This window comes from Brachionichthys hirsutus, chromosome 19 (assembly GCF_040956055.1).
Source record: "Brachionichthys hirsutus isolate HB-005 chromosome 19, CSIRO-AGI_Bhir_v1, whole genome shotgun sequence".
NCBI lineage: Eukaryota > Metazoa > Chordata > Actinopteri > Lophiiformes > Brachionichthyidae > Brachionichthys > Brachionichthys hirsutus.
This window is the reverse complement of record NC_090915.1, coordinates 7,420,625-7,440,230: the sequence shown is the minus strand read 5'-3', so window position 1 is coordinate 7,440,230 and position 19,606 is coordinate 7,420,625. Positions and strand designations below refer to the sequence as shown.

Here is a 19,606-nt window from a genome sequence, read left to right as displayed (position 1 = left end):
GGGGCAGGAGATGGGGACTTGAAGGGTGCTGAGGACGCAGGCAGGACAGTCTGCCTCCAGTAGAGCAAGCGAGAAGATCCCAAGACCCAGCTCACAGCAGCCGCCTACCCCGACCCGGCTGGGGCCAGATGTGGAGAGGTGGCTTTCCACAGACAGAGATTGTCAGTTAAATACAGAGTAAGTCGTAATTTGTAGTTTAGTACCGCTGGCTTGTTTAGTTATGAAGATAATTTTGTGTACTTTTTGTTTGCTTTAAGTCTTGTGTTTTTAGTGATTAATGTTTTAGAACATTTTTGCTCAACTCTAGAATTAGATTCTGAGATGCGTGATGTCAAACCCTTCACGATTGCGGTGACACAATTCTTGGCGAACCTCAGAAATAAGGTAAGGACGATTCATCGTGTATCACAATCATCCATTCCTCAACGCCACCTCACATCCCATCAGTCTTTAAAACATCGCCGTCATTCTGAAAAGTTACATTTCACCGCCACTGTCCACCAGTTCCATCCAAAAACTGCTTCCATTTCCCTGCCAAATGTTGGGTTTCTCTTTGGCGTACCCATTTTTTTTTTTTAATCCTTTGGGGGTAATTTCATCACACAAAGTGGTTCAGATGCCGGAGCTCTAAGTTGATTATCGCACCAATGCCTTTCGTTTTAGTCAGACGCCCCAAGAGAACTGAAAGAGACACCAGATAACAGGATTTTTAAACCTCTTGGAGAGGCATCTCTTTAAAAATTGATGCTATCGTGACATTTCACTAAGTGACCGTTAACATAGTTAGGACAAAGACATCAAGAGGGGTCGTGCCTTTGACTCTGAAAGGACGGAAAATGTCCTCAGCGGTGAGTAGAGGTCTCGAGTCCGCTGGCACGCCTCGATGCCGAGGTTTATTTTTAAGTTAAGCGAATGAAAATGTTCAGAATGTTTCTGTGAGATTTCTTTTGGTTCTTAACACGATAAGAGACCGTTTCCATTCATTGACCCGATGGAGTCGGAGAGAACAAATACGATTGAAGCATCACGCCTCGGGCCTTCAATAAACCTTCTCCAGAAGGTTTCATATATTTGAATGTTTTTACCAAAAAAATGTGACAAAATTCAACAAAAATTCAGTCGGGGCCGGTTGAGTTGGGCGCAAAGGACGAGAGGGTGGGGTCTGTCGCAGTCAGGGCGCGGCCCTTTTTTCCGCAGTGGGTGTGACCTGTGACTAATTCTTTTTTTTTTTATTCTGCAGATGTTCTGAGCCGCAGTGATTTTTTTCTAATCGATATGTTAACCGGCGTTTAGATATCTATTCTATCTTTTCTATGAGAACAAGAGCCCTCCATCACACATTTGGATTTGTGCAGATTTGAATCGAGCCACAGGATTGTTTTTCCACAGCAAGAAGTACTTTGATGGTCGTTTATTTCTTTTAGGTTTTTTTATTTTGTTTTGTTTTTTGGTCTTTGCCCAAGACCCCATTGTGCTTGATCTAACCATGCAGTGCGTCTTCTCTCCATGGTTATGCCAAGCACCTTGGAGGCTTGTGAGCCCTGTCTTCCTTTTGTTGTGAAGGTTTAAGCAATTTTTACAAAATTATTTTAACAAAAATTAATTTTCCTCCTCTGGTCAGCAATGCTGTTGCACATTTAAAACATTTAGAAATGTGGATGAAGCAAAAATAGGGCAATAAAGCATAAATATTAGGGTAGAGATTTACAAAAGGATCAATGAGGTCATTTTCAATAGGCTCGAATTGTGTCTGTATTTTCTCATTCCTGTTTCTTTATCTTATGATGTACTTGAAGATTATAACCAATAAATATGATGTAAATATCCTGTGTGTTCTTTTGGTGGTATCTTTGATGATGAGTTTCACAGCATGAACAGAGATAATAGAGTCATTTTGAACAACCTGGTTGGTGTCAGAATGGCAGATTTATGGAAACAACCAATTACTTAAAGTGCTGAGTGACTTTTACCTCCAGTGAATCATTTCAGACGGTAGAGGTCATTCTGTGTGACTGCAGACTCTGGACACATCAGTGATCTGTAAATCACAGCCCGTCACATCCACGGCAATGTTCTCAGTTCATCTTCTGGAAATGATCATAAAATTATACAAATTTAGCTTCTGAATGGTTTTCAGCTCAAATCAGGAGAAGAGTATTTCAACATTACATTTCAAAGTCCATATTAGGCCTCTCTTTTATGACTCGTCCACTTGTGTTATATAATAAAACACAAAATCACTGTTAGAACCACCATCACAGCAACGAGCTACGATAAGAGCCTCGTGTTGTTGTGATGCACTAAGTACATGAGGTACAATTGATTAAATACACTTAATTAAAACAATATCTCTGCACAAGTGTTACCAATGACATTATTTGTGTGACATTCGACACCTTGAATTAAAGCGGCTAAATGGAATCCAGCCGGTTTTCATATGATCATTTAGCACCTGTGCGTTTCCTGCTGTCATGTCACAATGTCTTCCCTGAAGAAGCCTGAAGAGGAATTACTGCATGCGACTAAGACGCAACATAATAAATCAGAGATCAAGAATAGCATCGCCGACAAAGGAAACCGAAATCAGCGCTTGAATGTTGATCATTTTTGTATTAATTACAGATCATACAGCTAAAATACTAGACTAATATCTCAATGCAGACTCTGGAAAATCTACTGTATCTAAATTCTGAGCAAGCATTTTGTGTACACACCTGATTGAGTAAGCTGCTGCAGTCGGTGAGTGCAAATGTGCAGCTCATCGCCGTTCCCCATTGTGTCATCACACCAAGAAGTAACAGTCCCAGGACTGACCCTCATAATGTAACTCCTTGACCGTGAAAACCTGTCCCTAGAATTGGACATCAAGAATCACAGATCACGTATTTTTAATAGCTTGACCGTCCCTTTGTCTGGATCATTGCCAGAAATTTGATTTATTTCCATGGAAAGTGTCCCGCCCACCCTTTCACATGGTTTTAATAGTTTTTGGGCAACTCTGCTAGCATAGACAAACAAATTAGTATGGCACTCAATGGGACGTATGCCTCCGCCAAGGACCAGCAATCGCCTTTAATTTAATTAAGACTTGTTCCAAATCAAACTCAGAGTCTTATTATAATTTTAGGACAGACAATGCCCCAATAAAAACATATTTTAAACTGATTGGTCAAGATGTCTTTATAGTGATCAGCACCGAATTGTACCAACTAATGTCTCATGGATACTAAACTACTAAACATTCCTGATTTTAATTCAAAAGTCACAATTCTAAAAGTTAAACGAAAAGCAAAGAAAAATCCTGGATCTGATCCTATAACCTGGATCAATACCAAAACTCAATTTAGTCTTTCTGGCCCAAGACCCACCCTACGGCTGAGTTTCATGGAAATCAATGCAGTACATTATGCATAATTATTGCCGACAAGAAAATGGACAAACTCCTTGGCGAAGGTCAGAAATGATGAAAGTTAGTAAAAAAACACATCAACATTAGGAACAAATAGAAAAGCGCTCAGAGAATATCCTGTGGGGCTTAAAAAATCAGGAAAAATGAGCGAAAGCTGGGGCAGAAAATGGCTGGCACTCAATGAGTTAATATATTTCATATTTCCTAAAGTGGGAATGCATGTTGATATTTGTACGTATTACTTTCTGAAGCTCCGTACTGTGGTGTCTAGTAGATAATGACCAGAATTCTCATGTGGTTTTGCTGCATAGTTTTGTTCTAAGGCGATCACAGCTGAGCAGAGTGAAGGCGGAGCCTCTCTGCCGTCGCCGACCTCGCGTACAGACGGGGCTTCCACATCATCCCATTAGTCCATCCCGCGGCGTCTGCTTAGCACACAGTGTTAATCACCCCACCCTCCACCGAAAGAAGGTCAAAACCAGAAACACAACCCAGACAACTACGATTCACATTTAGATTTATTTGATCCGCTACGTCAATCCCTCTTGAAAATACAGGTTAATAAATGCATAAGGTCGTCTCCACACAGTAATTTAGCCACTCCTAAAGCAATTCAGTAGCCTAGCTGCACCGCCTGCAGACAACGAAGCGAGCACAGTGCGACACTGCAGCAGCACTGAAACGGTACGTTCACAAACTCGACATTAGGCAGTGTTGCATAATGCTTACAAGTGTTCTGAGTTCTTTAATGAAGTCATTCTGACCACACAAGGGTTAAAAATCAAAAGCAAGCTTTTCACTTTCCTTTCAATGCTGCATTTTAAATTAAACAGCAGGAAACACTTCACTCCAGGACGTTGGATACACACATTTGACGATGGGGCCAGCTTAACACTCGATACACAGGAAGAAACATTTCCAGTTATGTGGATCAAACTGTACTGCGCCATTTTGACAATTACTGCAGCTCATTCTTTGCGATGTTAAAACATTAATACAAGGACATTGGCGTCATTGTCAGACCCAAGATGGTGTCGTTTATTAGGACAAACAGTCTTCGGCGCTCTTTGCACATCCATAATACGCCCTGCAAACAGTTAACTAAAAAAAACCAACAAATGAATGGATTCTGAGTATTCATAAAAACTAAAGCCATAACAAAACGCAAAGGGTTAACACGTTACAAAGCCCGTTACACGATTGAGAACAGGAGTTTCCAGTAGTAAAACCTTTTGAATGTACAAGCTATGCAACATGTCCATGTTCTGCACAACAAACAGGCATAAATCTAACGGTACAAACTTCAGTCGGTGTAAACGCCATAATAAACTAAAGTAAAAGAGGACACCTTTGTTTCTTACAAAATGTAAATGGATTTTGACATGGCACGAATCCGTTTCTCCAGGAGGGGCACCGCTTTACCTAAAATGCCTCTACAGGATACCCAGCTAGAAAAACTCCCCCGAAGTGCATCCGAGGATTTATTTGGTCATTCTAAGACACTATGCCCTAAAAGCTGAAGGACTGGTTTACAAATAATTCTTCCATTTTCATTTTGTGGAAATATTTCCCCCTCACATTTAGTAATTTGATGATCGAACTCAATGCAGGCAAAGAGTAATTACAATCCAGTAATTATAAATGAAATTAAGAAACGCAGTAAGAGAGTTGTCTTTGCAGATGATCGGATTCGTCATTTGTCAGTGCAGGAATAATGGATATGATTGTATGAGGCATTAACTTCCTCAATGTCTCGCTGCGATTACACCCCAGACAGTAATATTTGATGATGAAAAACTGTAATACAGGAAATAAAACATTTAGATGGTAGAAACAGTGCTTTGACCAATGAGAGTGTACGATTACAAATTAGTCCTCCGTCTTAGCTAATGTTCGCAAATCAATGATTACCAATACCAATGCAAAGTGAATGCCAACAATATCACTGGGAACTTTTTATCTCTCTAATTGACAGCAATACCTTCTCCCAATACGTCCCAATTTGTTTTGTCGCACTTCATACATGAACTTCACAATCATGGACGGACAAACTGCCAGAGTAGATTGTAATCCACTTGCAGCTCAACCACTATGTCAAAACCATTGGCTGGAGGCTTCAATTGGGTTCTCTTAAACATCCATCTCAAGCATAGATCGGTCCAGGATCACCTGCGTGAGGGTTTTCTCCACTCAGCCGCTCCTGGCTCGGCTGGCGTCTGTTTTCAGCGGATTTTATGACACCTGCATAATCGTGGATCCCAACTTCCAAGTTCTTGGCCCTCAGAGCAGCATTATGCAGCTTATCCAGAAATGCAGGCATGCCTGCCATGTGCAAGAGGAAATACAATGAGGGCTTGAGGAAAAACGAATTTACTTAATATAAGAATACACGAGAATCTGAATATGTCCGCAAGCAAATGTCCACATTTGCTACTTGCTAACACAAGGATTTGCTGTATGTGATTGGAAATTAAACATCTTTGGATCTTTCGATGACATATTATACTTTTCTATGTGGCCCTAACCCGCCCCAACCAGTGAAAAGAGCTCACCACTTGACACCATCCAGCTCACACAGTAACGAGGGAAGGCGGTCTGGGGGTTGTCACTGTAGGTCAGCAGGTAATCAAATCCATTCTGTTAAGGGAGACACACCAAGGGAAAACTCAGCGGACACGAAACACAGAACTCTGGATGTTTAGAGCAAACCAATGACTGCAAACCTCATCAAATGACCTGTGAGGGCGGATGACCATCTTTGACTGGTACGATTGAACTCTCACAAACTCCTGAATCTCTGGGACTCTGGGATGCTGCACAGCTCTGTGCATCAGTGAGAGCAAAAAGACAAACAGGTTCAGCATTTATTTGTGAAAACCCCCAAAATATGACTCCAGAATTATTGTTTTTATGCCCACCTGGATACTAGGACCATCAAATTGTTGTCTACGTCAACATCATAGCGGCGAACATACACATAGTCCCTCGAGTACATGGGATACTGTGAGCAGAAGAGAATAAATAAGAGATGATGATCTAAAACATAGTGATTAATATACTATGACCAAGAAATTAGCTTTTCTTGGTCAAATGATGGGCCACGAAAATAGTTTTTTTTATGAAGTGAGAAATGAAACAATGCCGTGTAGACACATTACATAGAACAAATACCCCCCTCCCTGCAGGCAAAACAGCACATGGCAGAAACTCACAGGAAAATGTGTGGCCCAGTGCACAATTTCAGAGTGTGTACTGGCATCCCTGTCCACCACTTCAAGCTTGATGACAAGAGAATCCCACTTTTTCCGGTACTCCGTATCCAACTGGGGGAAAGGGGACAGGAACAAGCCATTGGTGAGGTGCTTAATATAGCGCATTCGTCGTTGTGCCGTACTCACACAGCGTAAACACGTTAGTCGTACAAGAGAAGCTGTGTTCAAAGTCAAAACACACTTCCATTAAAAAAAGGAAAAATAAATAAATGAAAAATCGTTCAAATCCCAATTATGATGAGTTTTACTCTTAACTAAACATCGAGTGTCCACGATTCCTAATCTGATCCCAACTAATGACGATTTCCTGAGTTTAACAGATTAGACTTCAGAGCGTTAGAAAATTGCAGCAGTCTTAGAAGCATCATAGGTGGATATACACTCAGCACTTTGTGAGATTTAAAGTTACCTGTACATTGAAGAACTGTCTTGGGGTAACATCATCATAGGAGCCCAAAACTGCAAGTAAAAAATGCAGAGTCTTCAGACCAATCCAGCAAAGTCGAAACGTGTCGTATTCGTGTTTGAGAGAGCTAGTTACAGTCACATTGTGAGCCGGCTGACCTCTGTATTCATAAAGGTGGCTGTTGGGTAGAGGGCGTTTCCACACTCTGAAATCCTTTTTCTCAATCACAACTTCCCATTCGGGCTTCAGCTGTCCAGCCTCCGTCCCCGGAGCCGCGTTCACGCATTTCACAGCCTCTAGCGCCTCCAGCTCAAGTCCACACCTTCAACGTGAAATAGAATCAACAGAATATTGCTCATCAGACATCACATATTACAGGCAAGTTAATATAAAATCAGATCTTGCACGTGTTTAGGTAATTGACGTGTCGTTCTGGTTTTGTTGCCACTTTTTTTATTTTCGGTAATTCACATTTTAAAAGACATAAACCGAACCTGTGAATCTCCTCATCTTGAATCTTCTCCTTGTCCCACATGAAGACACCAGCCATGGCTGCAAAAAGCTTCCCGGTGGGGGACTGTTTGTTCTGAAATCTGCGCCATATGTTCCCAAACAGGGTCCTCCTGGTCCGTTCGGAGTACAAGTTCGAATAAAGTTCTCCGATTTGACAAGCACGTCTGAGTCTCTGGCCCGTTATGAAGCCGCATTGGTCCGCAAATATGGAGAGCAGACCCTTCCTCTTCTGGCCACATCCAGACGTCTCCGCGACTCCAGCGCTTCGCCTCTTGAGCCAGGCTAACAGCAGGCCCATGCTCCGATCCAGCCACGACACCCTGTCAAGCTTCCCTTTGCCTTCGTCGATAATCCGCCTGAATGATTTGTGGCTCTGCAGTCTTATTGTACTCACACCGATGTCGCGTATGGGTCGGCGAGGAACCGAGTGGAGCATGGTAACCGTGACCCTGGAGCTTACGGATGTAAATAAAAGGACAACGAAGCTCCTTCGCGTATTTCGCTGTCGACGCTCGATGCTTTACCTTCAAACAGACGACAAAGGGGATGTTTGAGCAATAAAACACATTTTAATATGGCGTGTCGTTAGCCTTACAAGCGCAAGTGGCATGTGTTAGCACGGTTAGCTACTGCTATCTCCTAGCTATGTGCTGATCTTACACGAAGTACTCGTCGATACCGCCATGATCAAGTTATTAATGAATAAAACTAAAATAACTACAGCACATATTATTATCTACTTACAACTGAGACGCAATTATCCGCCGCAGGTTTTCGTGCTTCACGCGGACGCGCTCGTCAAAGCCCAACAGCGAGTTTGACCTACTCCTGATCCCGTGTTTCGCACACCCACTCGGAAGCCCCGCCTTACAAATTGTAATGCGGCCGGTAATTGGTCTTCTGTTCGTTCATAACAAATTTGATTGGTCGTGGCGAGTGCTTGTCTTCAATGGAGCCGCGAATGTATCAGCATGTGCGTTTGACCGGATTTACGCCTCTACCCAGTTGTTCAGTGATTTCTTTCCCCCATTGAAAAAAAAACTTTATTGAATGAAAAAGTGAACCGTAAACAGCAAAGACAACCTTGTGTAAACAAAACAGTCTACTGACAGCAGGAGATGAGAAAAATACAATAAAGATAGCAATAAAAAAAATCTGCAAACGAATTGTAAAGCAAAAAAAAAAAAAGGACACAACCAGAACAAGTGTACACCTGTTTCACTTTGATTATGTTCAGAGATTAGCTGAGATCTGATCTGTTCATTGAAAATCCGAAGGTGGGCCTTTACTGTCATTATTTATTTCCGTTCTTGATTGTTCTGTGCTTTTCATTTCTTTATCTTTCTTTTCGTTATCTCAGTGGAAAATAATTGTCAATGTGCAGGATTTATATTATAATATCCACTAAAAGTGGAAAGTATGTGTGTGTTCATTGAAAATCCAAAGGTGGGCCTTTACTGTCGTGATTTATTTCATCACAAGTTTGGAAGTCTTGTCTTTTATTCAGTTTACGTAAGTGCAATATAGACATTTATTAGAGTCAAAGTAGCAAGATAAATATGTTTCAGAGAAGATACTGAAACTGAATTTTAGAAGTAATGAAAGGGCATATTCATATATTCTGGAATTATACCTAATAGGGATGAAGTAGGCTTCCTGTCATTGGACAAAAAACATTCTTTATGTTTAAAAAAAAACATGTAACGTTTTTTACAAATATCTTTAAAAGCAGCCAAGGGATTATTAACAGCCAAACATTTTATTAGGATAATATACACAAGATGGCGTTGTTTGACTACATGGAGATAAAGAGCTGTTGCCAGATCTCTCTACGACCTTGTTCATGAACACAAGCTTCATTCTTTGGTCAGAGTCACAAACAAATACACAAATTAAGTCCTAAACATTATAGATACATCAGATAACAGTGATCATTGGGTAAAATGAAAAGAGGCAAATGGAAGTCACATTTCTGGTTCCTGAAAAGAAGAAAACAGGGGTTTATTTATAATGTGAGGATCTTGTGTTTATGCATTTTATTTCAGTAAAAGAAATTGTCTGCCACACACTCCTTTGGGAAGGGTTTTCTTTCTTATAATTTATGCATTATGGAACAACTTAAATATTGTCCAGTAGAGGGAAAATGTTTGCCCTTATTCACAAAAGTATTGCTCGCAATTTAGAGACAATGCCTATAGGGAGAAACAAAACAATTATACGTGTTGTTACTACAGCGTTATTCAGTCAATTGTCACTGTTAGTTACTGTGTCACTTAACATGTTTTGGTAAAAACCACTAACAAAACAAATAGAAAGTGTTATACTGTACTCTGCATTCAGCATATCATGGATTTCTTGGGCCTAATCAAACATAAGTCACCTATGTAACTGAGCAATATAAGCTTAGCAGTTTCATGAAATGAAAAAACAGCAAGTAAAGAGCCAGTTCTTCAGAAATACAGGACGAAAATAAATATAGGTAAGTTATACCTGGCTGCGTCATAGTTTTTATGAGGAAAAAAATAGAAATACAAACATGCTGGTGAATGGGCGGGGCTTCCGCCAGGGTGTATCCAATAAAAACGGAAGCCCCGCGGCGCCCACCGGCACGATCGAGTTTTACACATACGGCTTCGAGACTCTCATTCAAACCGAGACGACGCCGCTTCTGAAAAGACGATTTTATCTCCAGTCGAATTAGATCGTCGTTATCGTCAGTACTTCGCTCTATTTTTAACGCGTTAACTCCCCCCCCCAGGAGATAATTGCGGTGTTCATTATCGCATCCCCCTTGTGCGCGCTCTAATTAGCTTACTGGCTAGCGAGCGCTGTTCTTCACAGGACTAAAAACCTTAAAGAGCGGTGAGTTTTTATCATTCCTAATTTTCTCTTGAATATGTAATTTAAAAGCGGAACACAACTTTGTGGTTGCACCGCTACCCGAGGTGAAACGAACCCGACACGGTGCTAATGTTAGCCATTCTGTAGCAGCAGTAGTAGTAAACCATTCTGCTGCGCACGCGGGGCTAGCAAAACAATCGCTCCTGTTGTTACGTGCTCGTTAACATGGGGACTGAAGTTTATTGTGTTTTATTGTTTTGTTTGAACTTTGTAAGCGGTTTTATCTTCAAGGTTGGGATGCTATTAATGGTGTCGCTCGCCTCGGTGAACGGAATATCCTCATTTACGCGAATCTGTGCTGCGCAAGGTCTTAAATTGCGTTGCATCCGGTTGCGTCCCCCCCTTCTTTACGAAAATACACGTCAATATACTGCGAATATTGTCACGACGTCAAAATGCTGCTCGGAAATCGATTATTTTGCGTCCTAGTCCATGTGTAGGCTGGTTAAAACGCGCCCTAAACCGATGTTTTGCGTTTCCGCGAAGCAGTGGGGCCAAACGGGGGGCCGCGTTCTATGAATGGATGACGACACGTGGGTGTATGCAGGAAATAATGACCATTTATGGGCGAGACGGCTTTGTGTTTCTTTCTTTACGGCGTTGATCGTAACAGCTGCAGCACAAAAACATGGCAGCGAATTGTTAAAAATAAGTAGCGCCACGCGTAAAATGCGTTCAATTTGGGTAAAATTGCTAGTTTGTTTCCCATCTGCGACATTCACCCAAAAAATGGCTTCCCATTGGGATTTTAAATTATGCTTTTATTTTTAAACCTTAACTTTTCTGTGCTTTTATCCCTTGTAAGAATTTGATTTGCCATTAGGATCTTGTATCTAAATGTGTTTTGTAATTTTTTAATCTCTGAATTGGGGGCAGAAGCTAATAAAGCCTTTTTTTCTGTCTTGTGTTTTTTTTGTTTTTTTTTCAGGATGTATCCCTGCTCACCTGCAGACACGGTTGCACAATGGCTGTCTGTTTACTCTGCGTGATATCTCAGCAGGAAAGGAAGAGTATTAGAGCTAGTATAATTACAGGATAGCAATAAATCCATACTGTATACCTTTTCTTTTCTGGTCGCTGCCGGATTAATACGCGAGTTTGCACTACTAAATATTAGAAATACTATTGAAGCAACTTATTTATTTTACAAATTACCTCCATTTTACTTGCTGCTCTTTATAAATACATTATAGATAGCTTATAGGACAGGCATTTCTTTTTTAAAAAAAAGATTGTGAAACCACCGTTCTTTAGTTTGAGATCATGGAATCAACGACTGCAACGATCCTCGCCACCACGGGAGCGGCGCCTCCGACCGCTCTTACAGAATACATGTGGCTGCTGATAATCGGCTTCATCATTGCCTTCGTCTTGGCCTTTTCTGTGGGTGCCAATGATGTTGCCAACTCCTTTGGCACGGCTGTCGGCTCTGGGGTGGTCACCTTGAGACAGGCGTGCGTTCTCGCCACTATTTTTGAGACCCTGGGCTCTGTGCTCCTCGGAGCAAAAGTGAGCGAGACCATTCGCAAGGGCATCATTGATGTGCGCATTTACAACGGCTCCGAGCTGATGGCTGGATCCATTAGTGCCATGTTTGGTGAGTAGCATTTGTTGGACCGATAATTGTTGTTACCTGGGAAACGGGCTCTGTTATCGGTTTATATCTTTATTAGGTTCTGCTGTGTGGCAGTTGGCTGCCTCCTTCCTTAGGCTCCCCATCTCTGGGACACACTGTATTGTTGGCGCTACGATTGGCTTCTCACTGGTTGCCAGAGGCCAACAAGGAGTCAGGTGGCTTGAGCTCATCCGTATCGGTAAGTCAAATGTTCTCTCGTCAGCTGACGTGGTGTAATGTTCCTGTGATTGGTATAGTGGAGAGGCGTTTATATTTTGAGTTCAGACACGAAAGGATGAATGATGTTGTGTTTTAGGTTCTAAAAGTTAAATTCACAACACGTGAATGCGTACATGCAGAATGCGTACATGCAGAATTAACTTCCGAGTATTTGCATTGTTGGATAATTAATTTCCTCTTCCTGTTTCTTTCGTTTGCAGTTGCATCCTGGTTCCTGAGTCCCCTTTTGTCTGGAATAATGTCAGGCGTTCTTTTCTACTTTGTTCGCAAGTTCATCTTGCGTAAGGTAAGCAGGCTGTTGTTGTTTAGGCTGTACGTGTATCGGGAGTCGGACGTCATCAACCGTAGGGAGTGATGCGGTTTGTTTGCTCTACATTAACTGTACTAGTCGATGCGATGGCGTTAAAGAAACGTTTATCGTGGCCAGAAGGAACAAACCGAAGCCCTTCCCCTCGCATCAACTCGACCCCGATGGTATAACGGAGGATTCGTACCGTGGACCTTTGTTGTTGTTGACGTGTTGCTATTGTTTCCCTGTAGAAAGACCCCGTGCCCAACGGTCTGAGGGCCTTGCCTATGTTTTACGCCCTGACGATGGGAATCAACGTGTTCTCCATCATGTTCACTGGAGCGTCGAGTGAGTATCATTGGAGTCCTTCTGCTCGGCGTGCCCGCCCAAAGCCACAGCTTTAAAATAAACTGCACCCTCAGACAGCCGGACGCACACTCTTATTCCAGACTGTTTACTGTTTTCACGGAAGCTGTGTGTTTATTTTAACCTGTTTTTTGGGCTGCCGCTTGTGGTTCTATGTGGGTCGTAGCCTGAATGAAGTTTTAGAGCGGAGCGCGACAGGGAGTTGGAAATAAGATTTCACTGTCTGTGCCCTTCAGACATAAAGGAGCAGAAGAGAAGTAAAGAGGATTTTTTTAATTGTTGTGGTCTTCTGCTGTCTGTGCTTGACCCGCTGGTTTAAATTGATAAAGCTATTCTCTGATACTTGTTGGCTTTTTCCTTCTCCCAGAATCGTCTTATTAAATGAGCAACTTTTGCTCCTTCTGTTCTCTTCTCTCTGCAGGGCCTAACAGTTCAAGATGTTAGCTGGCCTGAGCCAGTAAATGGCTGCGACAGGTCAGAGTTTGGCCAGTTACGGTGCACTGTTGTGTGCACGTGTGTGTGCACATCGGCAGCTATCTCAGAGGAGGGATCACTTGCTGCTCCAGCATAGACCATAAAGCTTAGCCAGGCACGTCGGACACATTTTGTGAATTCCCTCACTTCGACGAACGTGCACGGTGTTCGCCATTTTAAAGCATTTCAGATACCTTCATGAACTGAGTTCCCTCTGCATGCTAGAGGCTAGCATAGCGATGCAACCGGACACCAGGCAGCTGTCGGGTGACTTGGGTTCTTAGACTTAAACTAGAGCGCAAACCTCCGCCAAGCAGCTCATTCCGATGGTGATCTGGATCATCATCAAAAGGCTCTAGATCGTTCCTGGTATCTTTATACACCAACTGTGAATCCGAGTCTATGTGTGTTTCTAACGATTTTTTTAAAGCCATAATTTGAGTTTTAACGTTAAAATGTAACGTTTCTTCCTGTGCCAGGGATCGTAGTGATTGTACACGCTTGCCCCTTCACACCAGCCTCATTTAACCGACGGCAGTGCATTTAACTGGATGCCGATTTTCTGCCTGGGTTGCCCTCTGAAAAACAGCCGGTGGCTTTGTTCGCTCTGCGGACGCCAAACAATCGCCGTAAATGTGATCCCCCAGGCGTTGCTATGCATGATTTATTTTTTACCCCGAGCCACATGTCTGTAACAAAACCCCCTGCGGCTTCAATCTATTGTCAAAGATGGCTATTGATTGGAGGGCGGGGGGGCTCTCTCAGCGTCGCTATGCCATCCAATATACTTTTGGTTGATGTCTCAACGGAAGCGAAGCCAATCAGACGACTTGTCGGCGAGTCATGAGTTTAAATGAGCCTGTTGGTCGGGTGCCCACAGCGGTGGAAAGTCATTTTGTCATGCGGGCCGTAGAGTTTTCAGGAAGTTCAGGAACCAACAGTGGTTCGGTTTCTCGTGCTGTCCCATTCATCCCACCACAGGACTGTGGTTTATGCTCGCCCATTTGTGTGGGAGTGTTTGTCAGACTGTCGGAAAAGTCCTTCGTCTTGTGAGAGCTTTCCTGTGAATCATCTGAATGTTTGCATGTGGATTCTTGTAAAGTACGTTTGTGCTTTTTTCCGCGAGGACGGGAGCTTCGGCCGTTTTAGCGCTGCCTTCCGGTTTTTCCTTTCCTTTTCTGTCCTGGCTCCTGCTGGGAGTGACCTTCCGTTGCGTAACTAGATAAACAGAAGTCAGGTGCTCTGTGTGACTCGATGGCGGCGGCGGCGGCGGCGCGCTGGACTCTGCCCTCCAAATGAACACAGCGGCCCTCGCTTCCTCTTGTTTATCTTAAACTTCCCCAACGGGCCCGTGTCAGTGGAAGTGTTTGTTTTTTAATCAGGTGGTGGAGTTGGGAAATGTCATCTCTTCGTTTTGATCTTGCTGTCATGTGTTGCGTGATGAACTGGTTTTCCTTGGGGACGTTTTGATATGCATAAAGTGTGTTTGCTCTCTGCTGGCGTGCGCCGCATTAGAGCCGCCTCTGCTGCAGTCTTGGCAAAGTGTGTGGCGATATTGCGGCGGTAACGCTGCTGCAGCGACAGACTTCCGCTTTAATTCCTTTTGCTCCTTGCGTGTCCCCTTCTGAAGGAACTCGTCTACGTGCTGCATTAAAGGCCATTTTAGGGTTACGGTGACACTCTTGTCCTTGAACCTACACATGCCTCCCGTGTTTATTATATCTGCCCCAGTGAGGCAAAGTGGTTCTAATTATGTTACCGGCGGGTTCTGCTCGGCTGCAAAGTTCTTTGCGTTGTCTACTAAAGGCAGCACACACACTGCCTTGTCCTTTAAAACTGCCTTTTTGTATTTGCTGTGCGTGGCGCCGTGGGGTCCAGTGCTGGGCTTTGACAAGGTTCCTTGGTGGGGCACGCTGCTCATCTCCTTGGGCTGTTCCCTGCTGACTGGCATCGTGGTCTGGTTTGTCGTCTGCCCTCGTCTAAAGAAGAAGATTGAGCGTAAGTCGCATTCGTGTTTCTGATTGTTGCTCAGGTGTTCAGTTTTCAGATCAGCCTTTCGCACACACACACACAAAATGTGGGTCCACATTAATCTCGCGACTGGAGCTCGGGGCTTTTTTTTCTTAATTAAATTGCTGTCGTGGAAATGATCTCATGTAGACTTGAAGCTAAAATCCACGTGTATTTACACACCTCATGTTCTTAGCCTCGTGAGAACGTGTAGCTTTAATAATAACTGTTTCGTGCTTCTTCCTAATTAGTGCTCGTCTGCAGATTCTCACCAAGAGGGTGAATCTTCCTTTTGTTTATGGGATTAGCAACCGGTTTGTGCAAATTACAGTTTATACAGCTGGCTCATAATGGTGGCATGTCAAGTGTTTTTCTAATCATCTCGACAAGCGGGCTTTGTCTGAGTCGTAATGCACCCGACAAGAAGTTGGCTTGGCTCGGAGATCCGGCGATCGTTTAGTTTTGGCCCACCATGAAAACAAGCCGAGGTTGATCTGAGGCGCTGACATGACATTTGCGGTGAATGTCAAAGGTCGCTAACTGCTTTGGCTTTGACCAGTTTGATTACGCAGCGTGACCCGCAGAACACTCCTTGTATTATCGCGTAGAACATATTGGCACAAAATATCCGCTTGGCTTCAAAGCCATGTCATGTGAGCCTCGCGCGGCCCGGAGTGTAAATATAATCTTTGAAGTCGTCGTGCTTTTATCTGATCCTGTGACTGCAGCGCGTCGCTTTTAAAGAGGGTAGCGCTGCGGCTAGCGGGCAACGTTTTATTTATTTATATTCACATTACAACTCTTATGTAACGCTTGATGCCCTGCAGTGTAGTGTGAACAGGAACGCGTGCCGCGTTGGTGTCGCTCTGCTTTACTATGTTTGGGGATGATCCAGGAAACGCATTTCTCACCACCTCTTAGGAGATATCAAGTCCTCCAGCCCCTCTGAGAGCCCCTTGATGAAGAGGGAGCTGAGAGAAGCGCATTGTCCAATCCTGAAGCAGACTGCGAAGGAGGCGTCTACGCCCGCCGACCCAGCTGCCAATCAGAACCCTTCAGCCCAGCCCCCGGCGGCCCACGAGGAGCGCAGGGTGGCGTTTGACATCGGAGATTCCGATGACTTGGACAATAATAAAGAACGCAGGGTGGCGTTTGACATTGGAGAGGGCGACGATGCAGACGGCGACGACGACGCTGGACACGGCGGTACGTTTGTCCAGAAACATTATTGTTCAGGCATTTTGGTGTAATAAGTAAAAAATAAGCTTTATTTATTCAGGTGTTCTGGAAAGATGCAGGGAACTGATGCCATTTAAGATTGTCTTCTTCAGGCCCGAAACAGGTTCAGACCAGCACTCAGGTCCACTTCAGCAACCAGGTCCAGTTCCACAACAGGCCGTCACAGATGCCGAGTAACGGCTACAGCCAGTACCACACGGTCCACAAGGACTCGGGTCTCTACAAGGACCTGCTGCACAAGCTCCACCTGGCCAAGGTCGGCGACTGCATGGGCGAAGGGAGCGACCGGCCGATCCGCCGCAACAACAGCTACACCTCCTACACCATGGCCATCATCGGCATGCACGGCGAGTTCAAGCACAAGGAAGGGGACTTCCGCGCCAGCGAGGACGGAGACAAGGCTCCGGGGTCTGGCCACGACAGGAAGCGCGTGCGCATGGACAGCTACACCAGCTACTGCAACGCCGTAGCCGAGCACACGACTCCCGAGGGGCTGGGGGGGGGCGACGTGACGCTGGAAGTGGCGAAGGGCGACGCCGGCAGCAGCCGCAGCTCTCTGGACGATGACGGGCTCGACGCAGACAAGCCAGAAGTTTCCACTCTCTTCCAGTTCCTTCAGATTCTCACGGCCTGCTTCGGGTCGTTCGCCCACGGAGGGAATGACGTCAGGTACGCACCGCCATCAAGCCGATGGGCGGTTGCTCTCGGGGTTTCTCTGCTTGAATGAGGGCGAGATAATTGGCTGTCTGAAATGACAACTCTCTTTTTTTTCAGTAACGCCATTGGACCGTTGGTGGCGCTGTGGTTGGTATACACAACCAGCAGCGTGACATCAAATGCGGACACGCCCATTTGGCTGTTGCTGTACGGTGGCGTGGGCATCTGTGCTGGACTCTGGGTCTGGGGTCGCCGGGTGATCCAGACTCTGGGCAAGGACCTTACTCCCATTACCCCCTCGAGGTATGTAGGGGCAGGTCTCCTCTCTCCATGAGACTGGGGGGGGGGCAGCCTTCGAATGTCTAGACGCGTTCTGAGCGACGTCTGTGTTGTTCTTAGTGGTTTCAGCATCGAACTGGCCTCAGCCCTGACGGTCGTGGTCGCCTCCAACATTGGCCTGCCTGTTTCCACCACCCACTGCAAGGTAAGCTGGTCAAACCCTGTGGTCTGGGAGCCAGACGGCGGTATGGGGCGGGCGGGGGCGGGGGGTGAGCTATTAGTGGTGGGGCCGAGTTGGCTCGACTCATTTTAGGCACGAGGATTCTGTAAAAACTCGAGGGAGGTAATTGAGTTTCTCGCCCGTTTCCAGGTGGGCTCCGTGGTGGCGGTGGGCTGGCTGCGCTCCAGGAAAGCGGTAGACTGGCATCTGTTCAGAAACATCTTCCTGGCGTGGTTCGTGACTGTGCCCATCTCCGGTTTGATTAGCGCCGCCATCATGGCCATCTTCATCCACGGCATCCTGTGAGCATTCGGAGGAACGCAAAGCGGGGAGAAGATGAACGCGGCGAAGTCTGAAAGGCTCAAATGTATATCCCTCATCTCAAGCCTTCGCCTTCAGAAGGAAAGCGCCGTCTGAGAGGACTCGTCACGTGGCGGTTTGGATCGGTCGGTGTCGACCTCGCAGTTGGTTCCAGTCGGACCGCATTACTTCCAGCGTAACGCTTGCTCTTCTGTCTTCTCACGTAACTCCGTAAAGAGTTATTCTCAAAGCCTCAACTGACTTTTTTTTTTTTTTTTTCTTCTTCCTGATACTAATTCTTCCTATTTTTATTTTTACTTCAGAATTATGTACATACAACAATAATGCTGTTTGAATTGTTTTACCCCGTTAGAAAAAATGAGCTATCTTTTTACGGACGTTATGGCTCCAGTCGTAGCACATGACGAAAGTGACGTAGGTGCGAACAGTATTTTTAGGTTGTTGGTGTGTACCCACCCAAAGTTTGAGTGTGTGTGTGTGTGTGTGTGTTGCTGATTTAAGGTTTTAAATCTAACTTGCTAGAATACCTTGAACTGCGGCATTTAGGCATGCTTGGTGTTTTCTACCATACTGACGTTATGGTATCGTGTTCATGATGCGCTATTGTCAGAGTCAATTGCTACGCTAGAATCATTAATTGGATGAACAACACGTCAGGTTGTGAAATCTCTCCGACCCTTTTCTGGCATAAAACAATTGTCAAATTACAACCCGGCTCTTTATCGGTCTGCTGTGACGCTACGTTCTCAACCGGTACAGAAATAACTTTACTTGAATGTCGATGCGAACGTGTTCTCGAGCCAGGTCTCGTGTCTCCTGTTAATACTTGATTACAATGTCCATGAAGGTTAAATACTTTAGGACGGCCTTTGGTTTCCACACATCAAATCCGAGTTCTTTTTTTTTTTTTTTTTTTGTACCTACCATGACATTTGAGTTGCTGTAGCTTTTGTCGTTCCTCGGGCCCACAAAACGGAATGTTGCAAATGGTTTGGAAAAGGAACCTTATAATTGGGGGCCGTCTACGGGGGATGTTTTGGAGATGCACTGTCTGGCCTTTTCATTACTGAAGTCAGACATGTTGCGTGCTGCCAGCGTGTGGTTGCCTGCAGTAAACAATTTATTTTAGAGCAGTAGTTGCCTTAATTGTTCCCCCCCTCCCCCTTATAGGTACCAAAGAGTTCTCTTTTTGTTTTTAAATGCACATCCATAAACTGTAGTCCACACTCGTGGATTGAGCAAATAAACTGAATAAAAATGGAAAAACATTTCTGCTGAATTTGCCTTTTGTTTCTGAGAGTGGGCATTCATATTGAAGGATGTGCTGTAAAATAATTCTCTAATCAAACGAACATGATGCAGACTAGAACGTGTGAGTCGTGTAACTAACATAGT

The 19,606-nt window shown here is 44.4% G+C and overlaps 2 protein-coding genes across 2 annotated transcripts; one reads left to right on the top strand and one right to left on the bottom strand.

Moving 5' to 3' along the window:
* Positions 1 to 3,921: 3,921 nt before the first annotated feature.
* stard7 (StAR related lipid transfer domain containing 7) lies at positions 3,922 to 8,057 on the bottom strand. Its single transcript, XM_068752975.1, has 8 exons — positions 7,582 to 8,057; positions 7,246 to 7,409; positions 7,091 to 7,140; positions 6,622 to 6,732; positions 6,328 to 6,410; positions 6,133 to 6,232; positions 5,962 to 6,046; positions 3,922 to 5,731 (listed from the first exon to the last, which is right to left on the bottom strand). Exons 1-8 carry the CDS (start codon positions 8,034 to 8,036, stop codon positions 5,553 to 5,555), a joined length of 1,227 nt encoding a protein of 408 aa, XP_068609076.1. The 5' UTR covers positions 8,037 to 8,057; the 3' UTR covers positions 3,922 to 5,552.
* A 3,707-nt stretch (positions 8,058 to 11,764) lies between these two features.
* slc20a1b (solute carrier family 20 member 1b) lies at positions 11,765 to 19,472 on the top strand. Its single transcript, XM_068752732.1, has 10 exons — positions 11,765 to 12,098; positions 12,175 to 12,315; positions 12,557 to 12,642; positions 12,897 to 12,993; positions 15,364 to 15,483; positions 16,417 to 16,701; positions 16,827 to 17,403; positions 17,509 to 17,694; positions 17,791 to 17,875; positions 18,041 to 19,472. Exons 1-10 carry the CDS (start codon positions 11,765 to 11,767, stop codon positions 18,194 to 18,196), a joined length of 2,067 nt encoding a protein of 688 aa, XP_068608833.1. The 3' UTR covers positions 18,197 to 19,472.
* Positions 19,473 to 19,606: the final 134 nt, after the last annotated feature.

Excerpts from the sequence above, each read along its gene's own strand:
- stard7 (XM_068752975.1), bottom strand. The coding sequence starts at position 8,036 with ATGCTCCACTCGGTTCCTCGCCGACCCATACGCGACATCGGTGTGAGT. Across the intron at positions 7,141-7,245 it reads CCACCTTTATGAATACAGAG|TTTTGGGCTCCTATGATGAT; the intron begins GTCAGCCGGCTC and ends TTTTACTTGCAG. Across the intron at positions 6,411-6,621 it reads ACTGGGCCACACATTTTCCT|TATCCCATGTACTCGAGGGA; the intron begins GTGAGTTTCTGC and ends TTCTGCTCACAG.
- slc20a1b (XM_068752732.1), top strand. The coding sequence starts at position 11,765 with ATGGAATCAACGACTGCAACGATCCTCGCCACCACGGGAGCGGCGCCT. Across the intron at positions 12,316-12,556 it reads GCTTGAGCTCATCCGTATCG|TTGCATCCTGGTTCCTGAGT; the intron begins GTAAGTCAAATG and ends TTTCGTTTGCAG. Across the intron at positions 17,695-17,790 it reads ACTCCCATTACCCCCTCGAG|TGGTTTCAGCATCGAACTGG; the intron begins GTATGTAGGGGC and ends TGTTGTTCTTAG.